General features: G+C 44.7%; 1 protein-coding gene across 3 annotated transcripts in view; it reads right to left on the reverse strand.

Annotated features, from left to right (window-relative positions):
* Abca1 (ATP binding cassette subfamily A member 1) overlaps positions 1 to 20,484 on the reverse strand; it is a 117,516-nt gene that overhangs the window by 47,461 nt on the left and 49,571 nt on the right. For all 3 annotated transcript variants that reach the window (XM_038347246.2, XM_038347245.2, XM_038347249.2), the window contains 6 exons: positions 18,101 to 18,222; positions 15,931 to 16,107; positions 7,931 to 8,023; positions 4,947 to 5,187; positions 2,564 to 2,703; positions 2,126 to 2,242 (listed from right to left, as the gene is read on the reverse strand). In XM_038347246.2, coding sequence (XP_038203174.1) covers positions 2,126 to 2,242; positions 2,564 to 2,703; positions 4,947 to 5,187; positions 7,931 to 8,023; positions 15,931 to 16,107; positions 18,101 to 18,222 — 890 coding nt within the window. The remainder of the gene's footprint in view (positions 1 to 2,125; positions 2,243 to 2,563; positions 2,704 to 4,946; positions 5,188 to 7,930; positions 8,024 to 15,930; positions 16,108 to 18,100; positions 18,223 to 20,484) is intronic.

Genomic DNA, 20,484 nt, shown 5'->3' on the forward strand with positions numbered 1-20,484 from the left:
AGGTATAGCACGTCACTCATTCTTTGTGGCTTTTGAAACTTCCACTTCCAATGGCTTTCCACAGAGGAGTCACCAGTGAGGTACCAGTATAACGGATGCAAAACTGTCCCTCACAAAAGTCCACAGAGGCATGGGATATCAGTTCTGAAACTACTTTATTCGGATAACCTGGAAGGGAATGAGCAAATAGAGCAGAGAGATGGGATGGTGGCATTGGAGTGAGCCCTGCCCAGTGGGGCATCTAAGCAGTATGGCAAGAGGACATCCAGACCCAGTGAGGTCACTGACCCTACAGCATCTCCTGGGAGCCTGAAAGGAACAAAGGACCTGACATTTCACATAAAGTACTAGATGGGAGAAAGCTGGGCCTGGAGATGAGGGACCATGTCCAGTTATGAACAACAACAACAACAACAAAAAGCCATTGCAGATCTCCTCCTCTGCACACAGTCCTTGCTGCTCCCTCAGACAATCTCTGCCTTGCTCCCCTTTGTCTCCTACAGAAATGCATCTACATCCCCGCTTGCTTAAAGCCATCTGATGCCCTTCTCGGAAGTTAAAGATCCTCAGCTTGACACAGGGTCTCCCGTCAAAGACTGTCACGCCTTTCCTTCCCACCTCTGCTTCTTTATTTCCTATTCCACACCCAGGATTCTCCAAAGTAAGTCCCTAGGGAACACTTCCCTTTGTTTATAAGGACCTATCCCTTAAGAACTGAGAGTTTATGACCAGCTGCAGTCGCCAAAGAAACTCTTGATTTAAAAGCCGGGAAGGCCAGGCACAGCGGTTCATGCCTGTAACTCCAGCACTGGGGGAAGCTGCAACAGGAGGATTGCCGTGAGTTTGAGGTCATCCTGGGCTATACAGTGAGTTGCAGGCCAGCCTGAGCTATAGGATGGATGAGACCTTGCTTTTTTGCGGGGGGAGGGGTGCTTGTTTGGTTTTGTTTAAGCAGGGAAACATCTATGCACGCCCAAATTCAGCTAATATCCTCTAAGCTCCTTCCCTCTCGGAAAGAGAACAATCCCAAGTGATACAAGTAAGGAAAAAGAACAGGGAAACAAGGCCAGGCGCTGGTGCTACAGCACACAGTGTTTGCTGTGGGAGGATCACATACATCCCCCAGAAGAGAAGAACTGGGGCTGAAGGGAGAGCCACACACCAAGTGTGAGCTAGTGCTATGACTCAGCACGAATGCAAGAGACTGTTGCTCTCATTTTCTCACCCACATCCCTTGAGGGTCAAAGCGCCAAGTCAGGAATTCTGCACAGGTGAGCTGGCACCCTGCATCAGCGCCTGCGGCTTCTTGATCAGTAACCTGTCCCCAGAGCATACCTAAACTTCCAAAGAGCTCCATCAAAAGATGGGGGTATCTCTAAACCCCAGTATCCCTCAGGTCACAACGGTTCAAGGCCAGAAGCCTGGCAAACATCCTCCCTTGCTTCTTGATAGCAGAAGAAATCAAAGGAAGTGGCCTCTCTCACCATGGCAACAGGAAGCTGTCTAATGATCCCCGACTCAGGCTGAGGCAGAAACGATGCGATTAAATGGCTCTGGTGCTGACACAAAGGAGACACCGCATCCTCAGACTGCTCTCCTTTGGGTCCTGATTATCTCTGGAGCACTCTTCCCTCTCAAGTGGCTCGGAATGTCACATGCAATTCCTTCCACTCCATGGCAGCAACGCTGCATTCACCCTGAGCCTAGGGTACCAGAACCTGACCAGTCTGCATGCCAGATCACATTTCTGTCCCCATACGTCCTTTTAAGATCTACCGAGACACAGACAGGCCACAGAAGACGCTGTGCCTACCTTAATGACTGAAGCCAAAGTGAAAAGACTCAGGTCCTGCAATCACTAATTCTACATCCAGTTTCTGCTCTTCACTTAGTTTTTTGTGCAAAACTGCTATTGGATCATGAGGGGCACCAATGCTGATATACCCAGGGCTATCACTGCACCTTTGTCTGGGTTTCTACACAGGCAGGGGCTCTGCGGATGCAGCTAATCTTACTGCAGCTCAATTGGTTTAACTTACAGCATCATCATCATGGGTATTTCTGGGAAGATGTCCAGAAACCTCTTCAAGGCAGAACAAGTAAAGTGAGTAGAAGAGATGCTTACCCGCACAAGGTCCATCTCTTGGCTGCTCTCCATGAAGGTCCAGATTTGGGGGCTGAGTTCTTCCCACATGCCCTCCAGGTCATGGAAGACAGCCAGCTCTTGGAAGGTCTTGTTCACCTAGTGTAGGGAACCAGAATCCGTACAAATAGAAGAGAGGCAGAGGCAGTGAGCATTCCAAGTTCCCCGAAGGAAAAAAAATCACCCATCCCAGAAATCCCTGCCTAGCCCTTTCTCTTCTTTAGGAAATTCCTCCTGTAGCTATAATTCAAACACTCAGGGCCAGAGAGCTGGCTCCCAAGATTACATTTTTTTAATGATTTAAAAGTTTCATAAAGGCCATGAGTATACTCAGCACACTCTATCTGAAGGTACCTTCACTTTTCATCTCTAATTTTTGGGGGGATTCTGGGGATAGAGCCCTAAGCCTGTGCAGCTTACCTCAGCCATGACCTGTCTTGTAGCTGGAGTGTCGGGAGTATACAGAATCTTTCCAACAAGCAGAGGCTTGAGTGCCTTCCAAATAATTCGAGAAAGAGGGCTGGACTCCAGGTTCTTCATCAGATCATTGCAATAAGGAGCTGCAAAGACATAAGGCAGACATTCGCTTATATCCACGGCCGGATGCTAACAGGACCTCAGAGGTTAAAGCCTCCCGGTCAGTGCAGGGGACAAATGCCCGTTCCTCCACCTATTCATGCAGTGGATAACTCCAATTATCTGAGCCTCAGTTTGCTCCGCTGTACAAAGAAAAGTTCACAGCATCTACTTGGCAGAGCTGTGAAGAGGACTGGCTGAGGTATTTCCTGTGAGGTCTCTAAAGCGCTCAATGTGTGAAAGAATCAGGCCCTTTCTAAGACTCAGACCCGAGCTGATCTAGGACATTTGGGCTATGCACACGCCATCCTAACCCTAGCTCCATACCCTCATGCCAGCCCCGACAGCTGTTTACACTGAAAAACGAATGGAACGCTTATTGGGAAAGCCAGAAGGCTGTGTTTAGATTTTAGTTTCAAGGAAATGTCAACAATTTCCTTGATAATTAATAGATCTTATCACAAGCATATTTATATTTAATAAAAATTCAAAACTGATATATCCAAAGTTCAAATGAACAGGTGGGCTTTACTTTAGGTACCATGTAACTTCTGTAAGCTGCTTGATAAATAGTTGATAAAACAATAACAATAATAAAGATTGCAGAATTGGGGGGCATCCTAGGGATCAGTCCATGACCTCACTCATGGTTTGCAACCACTCTTTGTTGTATTATATCTCCAAAGCCAGAACTTTTGTTTTTAAGGACTTGGCCTCAGGTCTATCTGTGTGTAAATGAGAGATGTCCCTAAATGGATTTGAATGCTGGGGAAGAATAGACGGCTTCATAAAATGCCAATACCATCATCTTCCTCAGGCTTGTATAGGGTGACTTGGAAGGTTCTGGAGTGCGGGACTCCATTGGAAACGAGGCTCTTGTGTTACAGCCACACACAAGAAGCTGCCCGACTCTGTATCTGAAAGACACGCCTGCGGTTGGCAATAGAGAACGGCTCAGCCGCATGGTATTTTCAAGGAAAACATGGCATTGTCAGAACTGTAACACCAAACCCTGGCTGTCACCAGGCACAGGGCACACACCCACACAGAGCCACCCAAGTGTGCTGAGTGGATATAGAGTTACGTGGTTCTCTAACACCGTCTTGCGGCTAAGAATGCAGAACAAACATGAGATCGGATGTCTGAGTGCAAAGGCGCACACATGCCACCATTAACGAGACAGTTCACCGGAAAGTGCCAGGAGTGTGTGGGCTGGAGGCCCAGCGCTTGGGGATTACCTAGGAATGCAGCTTTAACCAAGACACTAAAACCTCTGAGCCAATGAAATGTGAGGTTCCAGAACCTTCCTTGCAGGGTTACTGTGAGAATGAGAAAAGGTAATTTAAATAGGATGAATTATAGAGAGGAAATTTGCCGTAATGTTAGATTTTCTTGTAGTTACTATTAATACTGCCATCCACTTTTGGGCGTTTATTATAAAGCTTATCTCACAGTAAAACTAATAATAATTTTTTTAAAAGAACCCAACTCTCGTTTTTATAAATTTTTCTGAACTTTACTGAGATTTAACTGAAAAATAGATGATATTTATTTGAAATACACAACAGAACGCTGCTACATATATTCACTGTGAAGTGACTACCACATTCCACATTCAACAAATGTATCCATCACTTCATGCAGACAGCCTGTCTGTCTGTGCAATAACACTAAGATTAACTCTCTTAGCAGAGTTTAAACATATAGCACAGTGTCACCCAACACTCGCTCACTATGCTATCTATTTCACTTTGCATAAGTGAAATTTTGGACACTCTGACCAACACATCCCATCTCTCTATCACCCACTCAGTCCCAGCAATCTCAATCTCTCTCTCTCTCTCTCTCTCTCTCTCTCTCTCTCTCTCTCTCTCTCTCTCTCACACACACACACACACACACACCTGTTTTATGTTTTTATTTTATTTTATTTTCGATTCCACATATGGGTGAGTTCACCCATGATGCACACTGGGGAGACTGGCTATCAACCACTCGTTCCCCTTTTTGATAATGCTACTAAACACCCGGAATGTACCAGCCTCCGACTCAAAGACCCGAGAATGACCCACTCCTCAAGGTCTGCACTCGAGGAGCGATGTCCTGAGAGCAGAGAAGACAGTGTCCCTGCTACCACGCAGAATGAAGGAAAGCGTGAGAAGCGGAAGACGCAGGTGGAGGCTAGACCTAGGACAGGAACAAGGCTCCGGTGTGCATGGACACTCACTTGTAGAATTGTCATAGAAGGTGTCCATGTCTTCCTCGGTGCCGTTGCCTCCGAAGAGGGCTTTGTAGTTGTTATCCTCGTACCAGTTGAGCGACTTGATCTTCAGCCCCCCACCCTCGGGGTGACCACAGACAATGCGGGACACGGCCTGGTAGATCTGAGTGGAGGAGCTGGAGCCGTTCACGTTGGTCAGAAACATCACCTCCTGCCGCATGTCACTCCAGCTCTTCGTGCTGAACAGCTGGGGTCAGGGTTGGGGCAGGAGAGGAGAAGCAGACACTTTATTTTCTTAACCCAAAAGCTATGTTCCAGAACATACTGTGTCCGAAATCACTGTCATTCCCTGCAGTGGTCAACTGGTCTTCTCTCCTCTATCTGTGATGCTGGGACCTACAACACCTGATTACTGGGTTATCCCAAACTGGTGGCTCTCTCTAGCACCTGCCCGAGGAGAGAATTCTTGTTCATTCTCCACCCCCATGGCTCACGCTGTACAGTTACTCTGCGAAGTACCCTTGGCTCACGGGAGAGGGTAACCACTTAATCATCTAGCCCAAGAAGGGTAACTGTACTTGAGATCATCTGAGTGAACGGACGGACCAGTGCCTTACATTCTCCATCTGTTGCAATGTCCCTCACCCTCCCTTCCCCTCACTCAGTCTCTTCCTCAATCCAACACCCAGTGAGTAGACACTGTGCAGACATGAAGCCACATTTAATCCCCTGCTTCTAGCTCCATCATGGATCTTAAGCCCGTCTCCAAGGATGTCCTGACACGAGTGTTTTGCATCCGTTCTTCTTCCTGCCTGGAGCACAGCAGAATTGTCTTTGGAGCGACTTCCCCCACGCCCTTCAAATGGTATCTCATTACTCCTTCTACCCTCCTTACGTGATTTTTTTTTCTTTTTCACTGCACAGATCCCTGTTATCCCATCAGCTGACCTGTTTATTTCTGTGCCTACTTTTCTGTGAGATAAACGCTGGCAGTGAGGTTGCTGTGCTCACTGCTGAGCTGCGGTAACCGGCAAGGTCAGAACCTAGCCTGTGCTGTGTCTGCGATACCACAGGGTTCCTCAGTCTTGTCCTGTAGACCTTCCCTCTCACCCAGCTCTGACGTTAACATCAGCCCTCACTCATCTCATATCCCCACTGCCAGGCTGCCTAATGCAGACGTTCTTTGAGGGTCTTTGGTCCATGGCAGTCATCACGGGAGTTTGTGATGGATTCTTGGAAAGAGCAAAGCAGAACACAGCCTTCAGAGTTTCTAGGTCCCAAGTTCAAGTTCCATTCAGAACAATTAATTGTCTAGAAGACTGTGGGCAAAGTATCTAACTTCCTCAGCCACAATGCCATCTGTGAAATGGGCACAGTAAAAGGTCCCTCACAGTGCCCTGTGGATGCTGTTGGCAAAAGAAGTCAAAATACCATAATCCACCTGTGGTGCCCTTGTCTTTTCTGGTCACTAGCTGGGCTCTGAAGATAGCAACTAACTTTATCTCTAGACGTGGACCAAGCAAATAACATTTTTTAAAAGCTTTATTCAGGAAGAGCAACTGTGTGACATGTGACCAAAGTGACATGAAGGGGATCTGTCAGGAAAAGAGGGCACCATTGATGATACTGGACTAGAAGTAAGTGGACTCTAAGAGACAGCCAAGACAAAAAAAAAAATGTATACAACTTGGCTGGACATTTTTCCATCACATCAACCACCGAGCACATCATGTCCTTTTAATTACTTTGTTTTACCCCAGAATAATAGCAGGAACAAGCATAGAAGAGAAAATAGCTGAAACAAACCTTGAGGTTAGAGTCATCACCCCCACCAACCAAGCCCATCCAGCCATCACTACGCCTGCTATGCTTTCTCCCAGGCCAGAAATGAACATGTAATAGGACAAGAAGGGAACCTTCCAGAGCAGGGCATGGCATGGCAACTCACAGGGCCCTAGGGAAATAAATATGGACTTGAAGGGCCATTTCTCTTTCTGTCTTACGGCAGAACCCCAACTGGTCGAGCTTCTTCACCTATCCAAAGGTCACTTGCTCTCAGAACCAGAAGACCAAATAATAGGCTGACAAAGGCCTGCTCCTAGAAGTGGGGCCTGAGAGCCAGCCCCTCTGTCAAAGATGCATGAGTAGAGTTCAAACAAAAAGAGAAAGACGCACTGTGATGTGCTCTACTCCATGTCAGGTTTTCAGAACTTCCCAAATGTGCTGTTTGTTCAATGACCAACGTGAAACAGTCTATGGTCAGGAAATGGAAAAAGAGTTAAAGGATCAAAAGCTGGTCAAAGTCGGAGAAACTTTCCCCCAGGGATTACTGCATTCAGGTGGTCCTGAAACATTGTAGCCCAGGTTGTGTATGAGAGCTGGAATAGACAGTGGCTGGGATTCCTGGAAGAGGTGCACTGTGATGTCAGGACAGTGTCCACTCTGACATATGTGACGTGTGGCTCTAAAGGCCAAATCAGCCCAGCGCTCACTAGGAGACCATATTCCCAAGGCTGAACCTCAAAGGCCAGATTTCACAAGGCAAAGAAAGCAGGGTGAGGAAAGCCACAGCATTCCTGTTGGCTGGCAAAGGTGTGTTTTGACACAATGGCAGTCCGGATGGCCTTACTGAAAACATTGTGCAGTAAGCTGCTGCCAAGCAAAGTCAGTGCACAGGGGGAGGTGGAACGCGAGAGAATTCTCCTCTTCACAAATGTGAAAGGACTTAGGAGCAGGCAGAAGCTCACACAGAAAGATGTAGACTAGACATGGGACCCTAAACCACTAACTATCTCTGCAACATTGATGCATTTTAGTTTCTTCTCCATTGGAGAAGAAACTGATAAGTTTTAGATTACCTGTGCTTCTAAAATTTAATGTCACCGCATGGGATGTTCAAAGTAAAAGGACCATGTTAGCCAAACCCAGAACTAAAGAAAACAGTAACAGTCAGTCTGTCTGCTCACTATGGCTGAGAAGACACAACTTACCTCTTGAGCCAGCCCCCCTAAGCTGTTCAGCAATGTTCTGGTGGCTTCCGCCAGCTGCTGGGTCGGGAGAGGAGATGTGGAGTTCAGTCTTGTCTAGAAAGAGAAGAGGGGGAAATCCTTTCTTTGTCTCTGAGCTCAAATACAAGGCTGAAATCTCTAAACAGAAAATAAACAACTAAATCAAAACCATTCCCAATCTCAAATTTAAAAAAACAAGAAACCAACTTCTAACCAAAATAAAGAACATTGTACAATTACTCTGACCGCATGCCTGCATGTTTAGTCTCCTTCAGGTAAGAATTTCTCTCTTATAGATGACTACAGAAATACAAACTTTAGGCTACTGAACAGAAAACGTACAGAAATATCTCACATGCAGGCATACACTTCTATGTGTGCATGCGTGTGTTGTGCATGCATGTGCATGTGTGTTCAATGAAATTCTGACCAGAAAGTCCTAGCTTTATCTACACTTCTACATGTTCATAGACATGGCCTTGAGACAAAAGTTCGTGATGGCTCACACACAAGAAAAGGGAGCAAAGATAAAATCAACAGCAACCAAAGCAAGAGAATAATTCGTTTTTTCTCTGTGGAGTCAGCACTATTCTCATTATTCCGAACACCAAAAATTTAACACAGAACGCTGTTTTTTAGTCAAGAGTTAGTCAACACTTTGTATTTACTAATTAAAGTATTTAGCTGTTATGATACATAGCCTGGATGCACAGTAAACATGAGAAAATAATTAGGCCTAAAGGAAAGATAAATCACGGCAGAAAAGCTAAGGGGAAAAAGAAAACTCAGAAGCTCTGAAACCAGAATTGCTGCAGAACGAATTCCAACTTTAGTTCCATGGCTAAGAAGGACCTGGAAGAAAAATCTCCAGAGTGAGGTGATGCAGGATTTCTACATGTTTTTATGAATTCTGTTTCATTTTATTCAATATTGTAACAAACACCTAGAGAATTTTAGACTGTTCTGACAACACTTGTCATGTCAGAGACTGCTGCAAAATCCTAACACTGGAGCTACAGGGAAAGCACCAGAGGTAGACAGGACTAACGGTGAAAAAATAGGTAAGAAATAGCAGTGGAGATGATCTTTGATCGGTATCTTTTGATGTGTTGTTTTAAAGTAAATTCCAAATGCAGAATAGTGGCTGGCACCATCCTGGAAGCCCATTTCTAAGAAAATCTGCCTATGAAAGAACGGGCACAGCTGGACATCTGGGCTCGACTGGGAGGGCTTAGGAAGGAGAATCAAGCCCCAGAATTCCTGTACTCAGTCCTCCACGGGACTGGTGATCACCCGTAAACGCTACCTATACTCAGGGACATCTGTGATACAACTCACAGATCACGTCCATGGCTGCTCCTTCCAGAGAGAGGGACTCAGGAACAGAAACACTGGGCAGCTAGCTCTGTTTCACTTTCTCTCTGTGGAGTCACTTTATAACTGAAGATCGGCACAATGGAAGTTGAACCTGTGATTTCCCACAGTCGGGGAGACACTTACATACTGAGAGGTCCTAATCAGAAGCGGCAGGAGGTAAAATGGTTTTGTGTTTATCATGGCCTACCCCCATGATGACGGATGTTCAGGATTATAAAGCAAAAATAAACCGGGCAAAACAAACTTGTCAATCTAACGCATTTCTAAAATCTGAAATGTAGGTGGGTACATTTCTTTTTTGAGGTCTACAGAACCCTAGGCAAGTGACTCAAATCCGCAAGTCTCCATACCCTCAGCTACTCTGCCACAGAGGAGTAATCGCTGCACATCACAGTTTCCTAAACACTGAATTGCAGGACACTAAATTCTTTGTTCAGCAAGCATAAACAATTTCATCTTCCCCTTCTTCTTTCCTTCCTCAACGCGTACTACCAGCTGTCTTTGGATGCAGGGTTTCCCAGTCCTCAAGACAACACTGCCCTCTTCTGTGCTCTGCTCTGTGTCAATCAATCAGGTCTACAAGACACCAAATGCAGGAGATAGTTCTACCCTCAGTGGTATGGTGTAGTCGGTCCCAAGAGGCTTCTCCATCTCAACAAATCTGCATCTTCATAAGTGATGATTTTCCCCTCTATGGCTTTTAATTTGGACAGTTTAGGGTAAGCTTATTCTCTTTTTTTTTTTTTCAACAGCTCAAACACTGTAGGCATGCACCCTGCACCTCCCTACGTAACCTTGAGTGTGCCGAGCCTTAGATGCAAACACAAGGACCTGGTTGCCTCTGCCATAAACTCTGGACCTTCCATGAGCAATGTCTGATGAGATGATTTGGCTGTCAATAGTCTGAACTGTGGTCTATTGGCTTAATTGATGCACTGAGGTATTGGCCTCTTATTGGCTAAACCAATCCATACATAATATGGTCCATTGCCAGTGTGAAGAACTTTTCACAACAGTTTAAAAAAAAATTCAGGGCTGATGAGATGAGCAAAGAAGCTGACTGCCAAGTCTCATTACCTGAACCTGACCACAAGGACCCACATGGTGGAAGGAGAGATCTGCCTCCCACAAACTGTCCTCTGATTGATCTCCACATGTGTGCCGTGGCATGTGAGTGCCACACACAAACAAAAATGTAACCTCAAAATATTTTTTAAATAGATGTTCTGTATACTTGAACAATATCAACGACCTGCAGCTGATACAAACTGATGTTCAAGGCACAGACCGATGTAATAAGAGTTAAAAATTCATTCACATAATTCAAATTCAGCATCAGTCTCAAGCTTGGGTTATCTAAATATTTTTGCTCCAGACCTCATTTTATTTTTTTTTTCTGCCTGGATATTACAGGATACAGAGATGGAACTGATGGAAATCAGCAGAATGAAATGTTTCAAACTGACAGCCAAAAGATAAAGCATTTGATAGTGACTCCTGGATCTGCTGGATAGTCCTGTTTCCCATCCCACCTCATTATTCATAAATAAATTCCTGGTAGATTAAAGAGCTGAAGGAAAACTGGAAGTTTAAAACAAATTGGAGAAAATATTAGAAAATATATTTATGAACTTGGGGTAAGAATTTTAAATAAAGGATTTAAATATAAAAATAGGATCCAACCAGAAGAAGGAAGTGAATTTACATCTTAACTGAAAAAAAAAAATCTGTATATCAAATGATATCACAAATGACTTTTAAAAATTAAGTCAAAGACTAGAATAATGGGATTTTAAAAAATTTTAGCATAAAATGGAATACCAGATAGCAGCTAACATGAACCAGACCCACACGATCAACATAGATAAATCTCAAAAACACAGAGCTTCACAAAAAAGAACAGGGGCAGCCCAGCACACACATGTATACAGGTGAACACATGCAAGCCCATACCATTCACTGCTGTTCACAGAATTTAATATGTGCAGCATGATGTTAAAAAAAAAAATACAACTTCAGAATCGGGGTTGCCTCTGAGGAAGCAGATAGGGTTCCCCAGGTGACCTCCGGTGGAGAGTGACCCACTGATGATGTTGCTTCCTTTTGCTATTCCTTTTTTTTTTTTTTAACATTTGAAATGTTTGCTAAGCTTCCCTTTAACTCAAAACAATTACAATAAATGGGGCGGGATGACGGGTGTGAATGAAGGAATTGAAGGAAGGTAGACTACGTATCAGCTCTAAAGAGCAGCTAATTCCATTAAATGCAGTTAACCTAAGAAACAAAGGCGTCTGCCAGTCACTGTGGCCTCCGGCTCACACTCCCCCCACCCCCAAGGAAGGCAAAGTTTGCCACAACACTGCTCCGAAAAGCTCCAGCAATGCACTCAAAGCACTCAGGAATGCACAGCCCAGAATTCCTATTGTGTCTTCTTGACTGAGAACATCCTCTTGATTATGAATTCAATTAAGTCCCTATTGTCCACCATTGTCCACCCTAAGAAAGGGATTTCCTTGCACGGAGTAAAGAAAGGAGTACAGAAAAAATAAGCTACTTAGTTAAGGACTGTACTTTCTGTTATTTAGCTTAACGGGAAAGCATGCATTGTTCGATATATTTAGATCATCACTAAATACCATAATGTCATAGACTATTAGCCTTCCAACCTCAAGAATCAGACAGCATTCCCACATCACTGAGACAAAAGCGACCCAGAACCAGAGCCCCAAACAATCTAGGACAAGCCTCATTTCATCCCCACTTCTCAATTATGCTGTCTCGAATAGAGAGAGCCACTATGGGGTTAGGGAGAAACCTGGTGCTAGGGAAAATCCTAAGAATCCACAAGGATGACCCCAGCTAAGACTCCTAGCAACAGTGAAGAGGGCGCCCAAACCGGCCCTCCCCTGTAATCAGATTGGTGAATACCCCAACCATCATCACATGGTCTTGATGCAGTAACTGATGGAACCAGATGCAGAGATCCACAACCAAGTACCAAGCTGAGCTCTGGGAATCCATTCGAAGAGAGGGAGGAGGGAATACATCATAAATAAGTGAGACCAAGATGGGGATGGAGAAATCTACAGAGACAGTTGAACCAAGCTCATGTTAACTCATTAACTCTAGGCCAGTAGCTGTGGAGCCTATAGGAGACTGAACTAAACCCTCTGTATGTAGAAGATAATGGGGAAGACTGGACTATCTGAAGGGCTCCTGGCAGTAGGATCTATCCCTTGTGCATGAGCAAGCTTGCAGGAGCCCATTCCCTATGGTAGGAGATGCTACGCTCAACTTTAATGAAGGGGGAGGGGCTTGGTCCTGCCCCAACTCAATGTACCAGACTTTGTTGACTCCCTATTATAGTCTTTACCCATTGGGAGGAGTATATAGAAGGTGGACTAGAGGGGAGGAGTAGGGGGACCGGAGGAGGGGTCAGAGGGAGAACTGGTTGGAATATAAAATAAATAAGACAAAATAAAAAAATAAATAAAATAAAGGGAAAATTACCCCCTCAATAAAGTTGGTCCTAAAAGCCCACTAGAATGAAAACTCCACAGGCATCTCGTCTGCCTTGCCCACGCGTGAACCTCAGTTCCTAAACCAAGTAAGTACAAATAGAGAGCAGACCAACACTAAACAGTCGGATTTTGTTGGATGGATATTTCAAAAAGAGATGCCCTGCTTCCCACTGTGCATCAGAACCCTGGACGGGTACTGTTTATCATGCATCAGAGTGAGTGAGAAAAAGCAGACTTAAAGAGGGATCAATAAAAGCCTGGGGCACTTAGAGAGCACTGCAAAGAAATGCTGAAATACACTCTCCAATCCAGAGGTAGTTGCGGGGGTTGCATTACTCCCTAATGATAGTCACACTCTAATCTGGGATCCGTGAATACATTATATAATGGGGCAACACGTGCTTCATGGAGGTAATTTGGTATATGGACTTCAAAACAAGGAAATCATCTAGGACTACTTGGATGGGAGGACCTAATGACGGCAGCCCTCAAAAGCACAGAACTCTGCCTGGAGACAGAGGGTTGTGGCAGAAGAGACTCAGCCCAGGAGCTCAGCAGAGATGTATGAAAGGATGAGGGAGACAGCATTGCCTTTAAAAGCAGAGACCCATGCCCCTGGCCAAAAGCCGGAATAGGGACTCCTGGCCTACAGCTGTAATGAACTGAACTCAGCTGGTACCCTAAATGAGCTCACAGCAAATCTGTCTTCAGAGTCTCCAAAAAGACACCAAAACCCTGCCAGCACCTCGACTTCCGTCTAGTTGCACTCCCAAGGTACCCAAGACTTCCACCCTTCAGGACTGTGAGCTAATAAATACAGGCACTGTTAAGCTCCCGTGTGTACGGTAATTTGTCCACAGAAGCAAAAGGAAAAACAAAGCCAATGCCAACAGCAGGGACCCTGACAACTGAAGCAAGTAAATTGTTCCGGCCAACTCTGCTGCTCCAATACCATTGCTCTCTCCTACAGAGCAAAGGGAAGTGGAGGCTGTAGTGGGGAGGCAGACAGATCCCCACATGCTCCCATCCTGTCTCTGGGAAATGTGCAGGAAGGGACATCAAGAAAAAGTTCAGAGAAGGCAAAGGAAGTTCACCTGCTATGCTAGCCCACATGGACAGCCAAATCCACCTGGACACTCAGTACTGTATAATCTCTGGACACTCAGTATTGGTAGTATGTTCATGACCTCCATGAGTTCACCCTAGACACAGAAGGCTATGCACCTATCTGTCTCTGTCTTCACTGGAAAGCCACCCTTTTGAGAATCTCAACTAAGCAGGGTACCCAGAACAATTCTCACCTAAGACATACTCAATAAATACTGATCGCTAAATGAGTAAATCTGGAGGTTGGAGCTTGGTTGGTAGGTTTTGTTTCGGGATTTTGGCAGTATCTGGACCAACAATGTTCATTGACATATTCTTCAGGATTGCTTTGTTTATTCTACCTCTGAGTCCTAACACTGATCTTTAGGAGGAAACAGATGAATTCCAAGTTGAAACCGGAGCTGTTAAGGGACAGACGGTGAGGTCATGGGGTCATTCTATTGGGAAGGTAGTTCCGACATTCTAAGAAAGGGGGGATTGGACTGGGCTGTAAACACCACAGGTGTTCAAGGAGTATTTTGAAGGGAAAGCAGATGGATGGACACCAGAATCAATTTCTGTGTCTTCCAAAATAGCTCATAATTCCTAAATTTGAAGGACAAATGCTTACCTCTGTATCTTATAATGAAGCAAAGCAGCCCCAGAGCACGATTCCAGAACACACCTTTCACACATTTGTAATAACCTTGACCCTCTATGTCTCACAAAAACGTCAACAGTCTGCAAAGATCAGAAGTCCATTTACCTAACTATGTAGCGCTGCTGCCTGGAGCACACGCAAACGTCTCCAACACAGAAATACATCCTACTTGAAATTATAGGGACAGAAGCTATAACCAGTGTAATCACAAAGCAAGCACTTTGTAGGTTTTAAAAATCTGAAACAGAATTAATTATGTCAGGAGTAAGGAAACATTAAGCTGGTGACAACCACTGGCATGTGTGCACACCACAGCCGCACCTAGAAAAAACCCACAGTCTGGCTACCACCTCCGCCTCAGGCAACAGCTAGAGAGCTAGGGTTAAGACCGCATGCAAGAACTTCTTCACAGTTCAGAGAGTCTACTCTGAGCTAGTTCTAAAATCCACTCCAAGGCATGACCGAGGCTCAGGATCCTGATGGAAACTGAGCATCTTAGGACCCCCGAGGAGTGCCCAGTTCTCCATAGTGAAATCCAGCTTCACAGAGTTCAATGTGATCACACATCACCTGAGTAGAACAAAGAACATGTCTTTTCAGAGAACTGACAGACACAACAGCTCTCTCTGGGAAACAAAAGCAGAGTGCTGGGTGTTACAGAATATCATTGGAGGCATTTCTTGAGAAATCTTAAGAACTCAGAGATAAGATTTATTCTAGAATCTCTACAGGCAAAACCCTGATGATCAACACACCCAGGCTTACTTGGATTTCTTGGCTATGGTTTGTGAATGTGTCTTCCTAATACAATTTTGTTATTGGATGAGCTAATTGATTTTATGTGGTCTTACCCAATCCCAACGTTTCACTACCTAACCACATCTCTCCCTTCTGCTGGTTTTAAAAATACTAGTAAGTAGCCATCTCCTATTAATCATTTCAAGACTTCGTCTTAAAAGGTGTGTGCACGTGCATGTGTGTGTGCATGCGCTTGTGTGTGTGATGTGTGTGTGTCTATATGTGTGTATCTTTCTTTGAGTGAACTCTTCCTCAGAAACACAATATTTAGAAACGTGAAAGATGGGTCTTCTCTAGTTGAAACAGGCACAAGAGACCATGGGTCTGGACTTAGCCACACCCAGAATATTCTTCTCCAACTTACCCCTTGGGAAGTGGACTGAAATTTGAAAGAACACTTAGAATACGAATATAATTTATATCACCAAGTCCCAGCCAGCCCCAAGTTTCGACAAAAACAAGTCATGTTGTCCAGGAAAAGACTGCACATAGCCCAGGCATTGGAGCTTGAAGCCTCTGCACAGGGCACGTCCACTCACCATGACCGGCTTCAGGATGTCCATGTTGTAGCGCAGCACTTGTTCTGCGGCAGCTAGCTTCTCCCTCGGTAAACCACAAAGGGCAGACACTTCCGGGCCACCCAGCCGAATGATATTTTCTAGATTTGATCCATTACACAGACTGGCCAAATGTAACTGGTAGCCTTGCAAAAATACCTGGAAGGGTTTTGCGTAAGGAGAGAAGAGAAAGAAGGGTGAAGATGGAAAGTTGGGGGCTGGAAGCCTTTGGGGGCGCGTCACATCAGCACAGCTTGGGCAATGGTAAGCAGCGCACCGCCGCTGCGGTCACCCCACAGGTGAGGTCTGTTTATTGAACCCTGGGATAAATCAAGACACGATCTGCCACAGGTTTCAGAACTGCATACGTGACTCAGTATCTGAACACTGCTGTCCCTCTAGCACAGGGAAATCCTTAAGTCTTTTTTGCAATGTGACTGGAATATATGATTCAGTTCATGGAAACCCAGAGTCTAAACCCCTGGAACCATTAAAGTCATCCTAACTATTCAGGAATTTATAACATTGGAAATTCGATTCAATCATAGAAAATATATATATATATATATACATATATATATATATATATTGTAAATCTGTATAGATATTCAACAAATGTGTAGAACCATGTTCAAGGAATGCCAGGATTGGAAATATTTTGTTTTACTTGCCCCCAAAAACAAGTATGGAAAAGCAGGGCTCTACCAAGTCTTCAGTAGGCCAGTTCTAAGTTATTCGTACCTGTTTTCTTGATAGTAAACTCACCAGGGAACCTCTTTTTGGTCGTGCACTTTGACCTGGTTGGCCTTTCTAGGTATACATCTGAGCCTCACTATCCAGCAGACAGAAGTGTCTGTGGTAAGAAGCAGCTGTCTTTGCTTACGGGGTACATATTTGTATCCACAGCACTAGAACGGCCTTTGTTGTACGGATGAACGAATGATTCAGGCTCTTTATTACAACATTACCAACCCCTGTGTCAGATTAAATGAATGCATCCACCCTGAAGAGCAATGTGAGAGACGGACCCGAACTCTCTCAACGCCCACGCAGTTTTGTAAGCACTGCTGAGGATCTGACCCTCCATGGGGTTCCACTCCATTTTCACTTCTGCCCGATACTCAAGCACCCGTCAGGCTTATTCCTGTCTTTGTCACCATGCTGTGATGAAGAACCCCGACAACACAGAAACTCTAAATCCATGCAAAGACCTGCCCAGGATGCCTCTTATTTTAAACCGATGGCATGTAACAGATATGAAATTGGCAGGGGGCAATGGAAATTATGCAACGATTTCAAAAGCCTGCTGCCTCTGGCCTACCTCCCAACCACACAATTGGTAAACACAAGGCATAATTTTCCTAGTTTCATAAGAGCACGCAGTAAGCACATTTTTCTAATTTTAAAAATTCTCAGCCATGTGAAGCAAAGAGCTCTTCAAGCATAAACACTCCACTACTGCTTACTGCAAAGTCAAGCCAGCATAGAGGCATAAGGCCATGTGTAGGGTCAATTCTCCTTTCTGCCAGAGAATACAGTTTTTTAAAAAAAGGCTTTGATTTTATTATAGTCATGCACACTGCCCAGGAGCTGTATGAGAATAACTGATACCCGGAAAGTCCTCTAGGAACCTAAAATGCAAATTCCATGTAAACACTAATATTACACTTCAAATTTTAATAGACTTTTCTTTACGTATCTTCTCTATCTTTAGAACAGAGCATAGGGTGTTTTGTTTAATCTTTTGTGACAGATTCCAGTTCAAGAATCTGGCTCTTATTTCAAAATTAAGTTTTGGTTTTTTTTTTTTTTGTTGTTGTTGTTGTTGTTGTTGTTGTTGCTGTTTTGTTGGTTTTTTGTTTTTTTTTAAATGTTTAATTCACCTTAACATCAAATATAAGTCCCTTAGGCGGAAGTCATTATAAAGCCAAAGGACAAACACAAAATCAGCTTGATTTCAAGGCTGGCCCTGATGCTGGGTGACACATTCCACTCCCTGTAGGGTGTATCCATGCCAACTGGAGCAGAGAGTACAAAAAGAGGTGAAAATACACGTGAGCTCGAACTACTTCCTTCACAGCTGCTTCTCTATTTATTTCCAACAACTGAACAGTGACCGGGCCCACGGACTGAGCAGAAGGCGGCTGCTTACCTTCTGGAGACTGACATCAGCCTGCAGCAGGCTGTCCACAGTCGGCCTTGGGAGGGACAGGTTATGATGAAGGAATCCAGAGAAGGTCTCATTGTCCACCAGGAAATCCTGGAGCTTCAAATCTATCAAGAAATGGTGTTTTGTTTACATTTAATAACTCTAAAAAGGCTCAACCACTATGGGGCAGAAGGAGAAGAATAGAATATTGATTGCTTCGTTGTAAACGGATGGGTGACCACAGGCTTCTGGCTCCCCTACGCTGAGAAATGAGTTGCAGGAGCTTTGTCTCGCTGGGAAAGACAGGAAAGGATTACTTTCCGATGTCATGTTGAGCCACACTCAGTGTGTGTTCCCACACTCCAACAGCATAACGGTGTTGTCACACACATGGTCTTCCCTTGTTTCCCATGGAGAAACCAAACCTTTAAAATGATCTCATCCATCCTACCTGAGATTTGTGACATGAGCCCTGCTGCTCCTGACTCCCCAGTGCTCCGTCATGTGGCTAAAACTGAAAATTGCAAAGGCCTTATTTCCACAAGCCACAGGGGCTAATCTCCTGAATCAGCCGGTAATGGTTCTCTAACTTCTCTGAGGATTGGAATCGCTCGACGGGTTGCTTCAGCTAGACCGCTGGACACAGCCCCGGAGCATCTGATTCAGGCCGCTTGTGATACAGCCAGAGCATCTGCACATATAGAAAGCTCCCAGGTGGAGCTGGTGCTGCGGTATGGGGACCACACTGTCAAGAATCACCGGGGTAACCTCTGGTGCATATCCAGGTGCTTTTACACACGCGGCCATGGGACACAGAGCCGTAAAGCCCCAAGTCCAAACACGGAGGGAAACATGTAAACTTATCTTTTAAAACCGACCCTTCACTAAATGCATTGACTTCTAAGGGCTTTCAAGCTGATTTCTGTTAAGCAATTAGCTCACCAAGTACATCCAGGAGAGGCTTCAGCCCAGGGTCATGAAGTAGAAAAGGCACTGATCAAGAATTCGGAATGTTAGTCTCTGGTGGGAGGCTATGTATGAATGGTGCCATTTGAATATTTCTAACATCTTTCTGAGCCTCAGGTCCTTCGGTTCTGAAGCAAAGGAATTCTGAGCGAAGCTGGGTGGGACCCTCTCACTCTGCCACGCCGTCATTTTCCTGCCTTATTTTATCGACTCTATTTCTCTTCCCTTTCCACTTTAAACTTCTAATAACCTGAATTCTTTTTTTGCAATTTAAAAGCCAAGCACAAAAACAAACAACAAAAACCAATCATCTCTGCGACCAAGGGCAGGCAGTATTTGCAGAATGGTGACCCACAGGCAAACACACAATCTGACCACTAGAGGGCAAACTTTACAAATTACTTACTGGAAGAATAAGTTTTGTTTCATCTAAAAACAAAACTACAGGGTGCACTGATGAGGACAGTTTATCCTGAAATCTAAAAGGGTTTCCCTACATGGAAACAAGCAGCCCAAGCAGGCTCTCAATAGATCGCCATGATCCAGGAATCTTCTGCCTTGAGCAATGTTTGGTGATTTTGACTCAGGAAGCTCCAGAAAGAACAGATGGAGAAGTGGTTCTACTCAACGCCTGTGCGCCTTGCTCCACAGAGGCTCCTCTGCCTGTCAGTACTCCTCCTCCTCGAAATCAGCATCCCAGCAAGCTGTCACCTGTCCACTGTTTCCATCATACAAGACCCCACACTGGTACCACTGAATGCAATTCTGAGGTTGCCAAGCCTCAGAGTCCTAAGTCTCACTTATGGGGCATGCGAAAACTTCAGTCTCTGGGTTCTAAACCAGTAGTTCTAAGAGAGATCACCCACAAATCTTCATTTTAATAAGCTGCCTTAAGAGTTTCAATATTGGGGACCTGGAAGCCATATATTATGACATGTTATTTTACTTCAATATTGCATGCATTAAACTCTGCATTCAAATACCTACAACAAGGCCTGTTGTTGTCAATGTCAGCTGAATAAGTGCTAGAGATTACCAGAAAGATTCCAGAAAGGTCTTTCTGTTTAGTGGGTCCAGGAAGAAGCTAAGGCTGTCAGGACCGTCCCTAGAACACTAGAATTGTCTTCCCAAACACAAGAAGATCTCGAACACCCCAGCATTCCCATGATAGAGAGGAGGGAGAGAGAGAAAGAGGGAGGGAGGCAGAAGGTTTCAGCTGAGGCTTAATGAAAGTCAGACATGCTTATAACTTAAAGAGATAGAACTGGGGCTCAGTATGTGCAATATAAGTAAAAACACACACACACACACACACACAGAGAGAGAGAGAGAGAGAGAGAGAGAGAGAGAGAGAGAGAGAGAGAGAGAGAGAGAGAGAGAGAGAGAGAGAGAGAGAGAGAATCAAAAACCCTGGGTTCTGT

This window comes from Arvicola amphibius, chromosome 11, assembly GCF_903992535.2.
Source record: "Arvicola amphibius chromosome 11, mArvAmp1.2, whole genome shotgun sequence".
NCBI lineage: Eukaryota > Metazoa > Chordata > Mammalia > Rodentia > Cricetidae > Arvicola > Arvicola amphibius.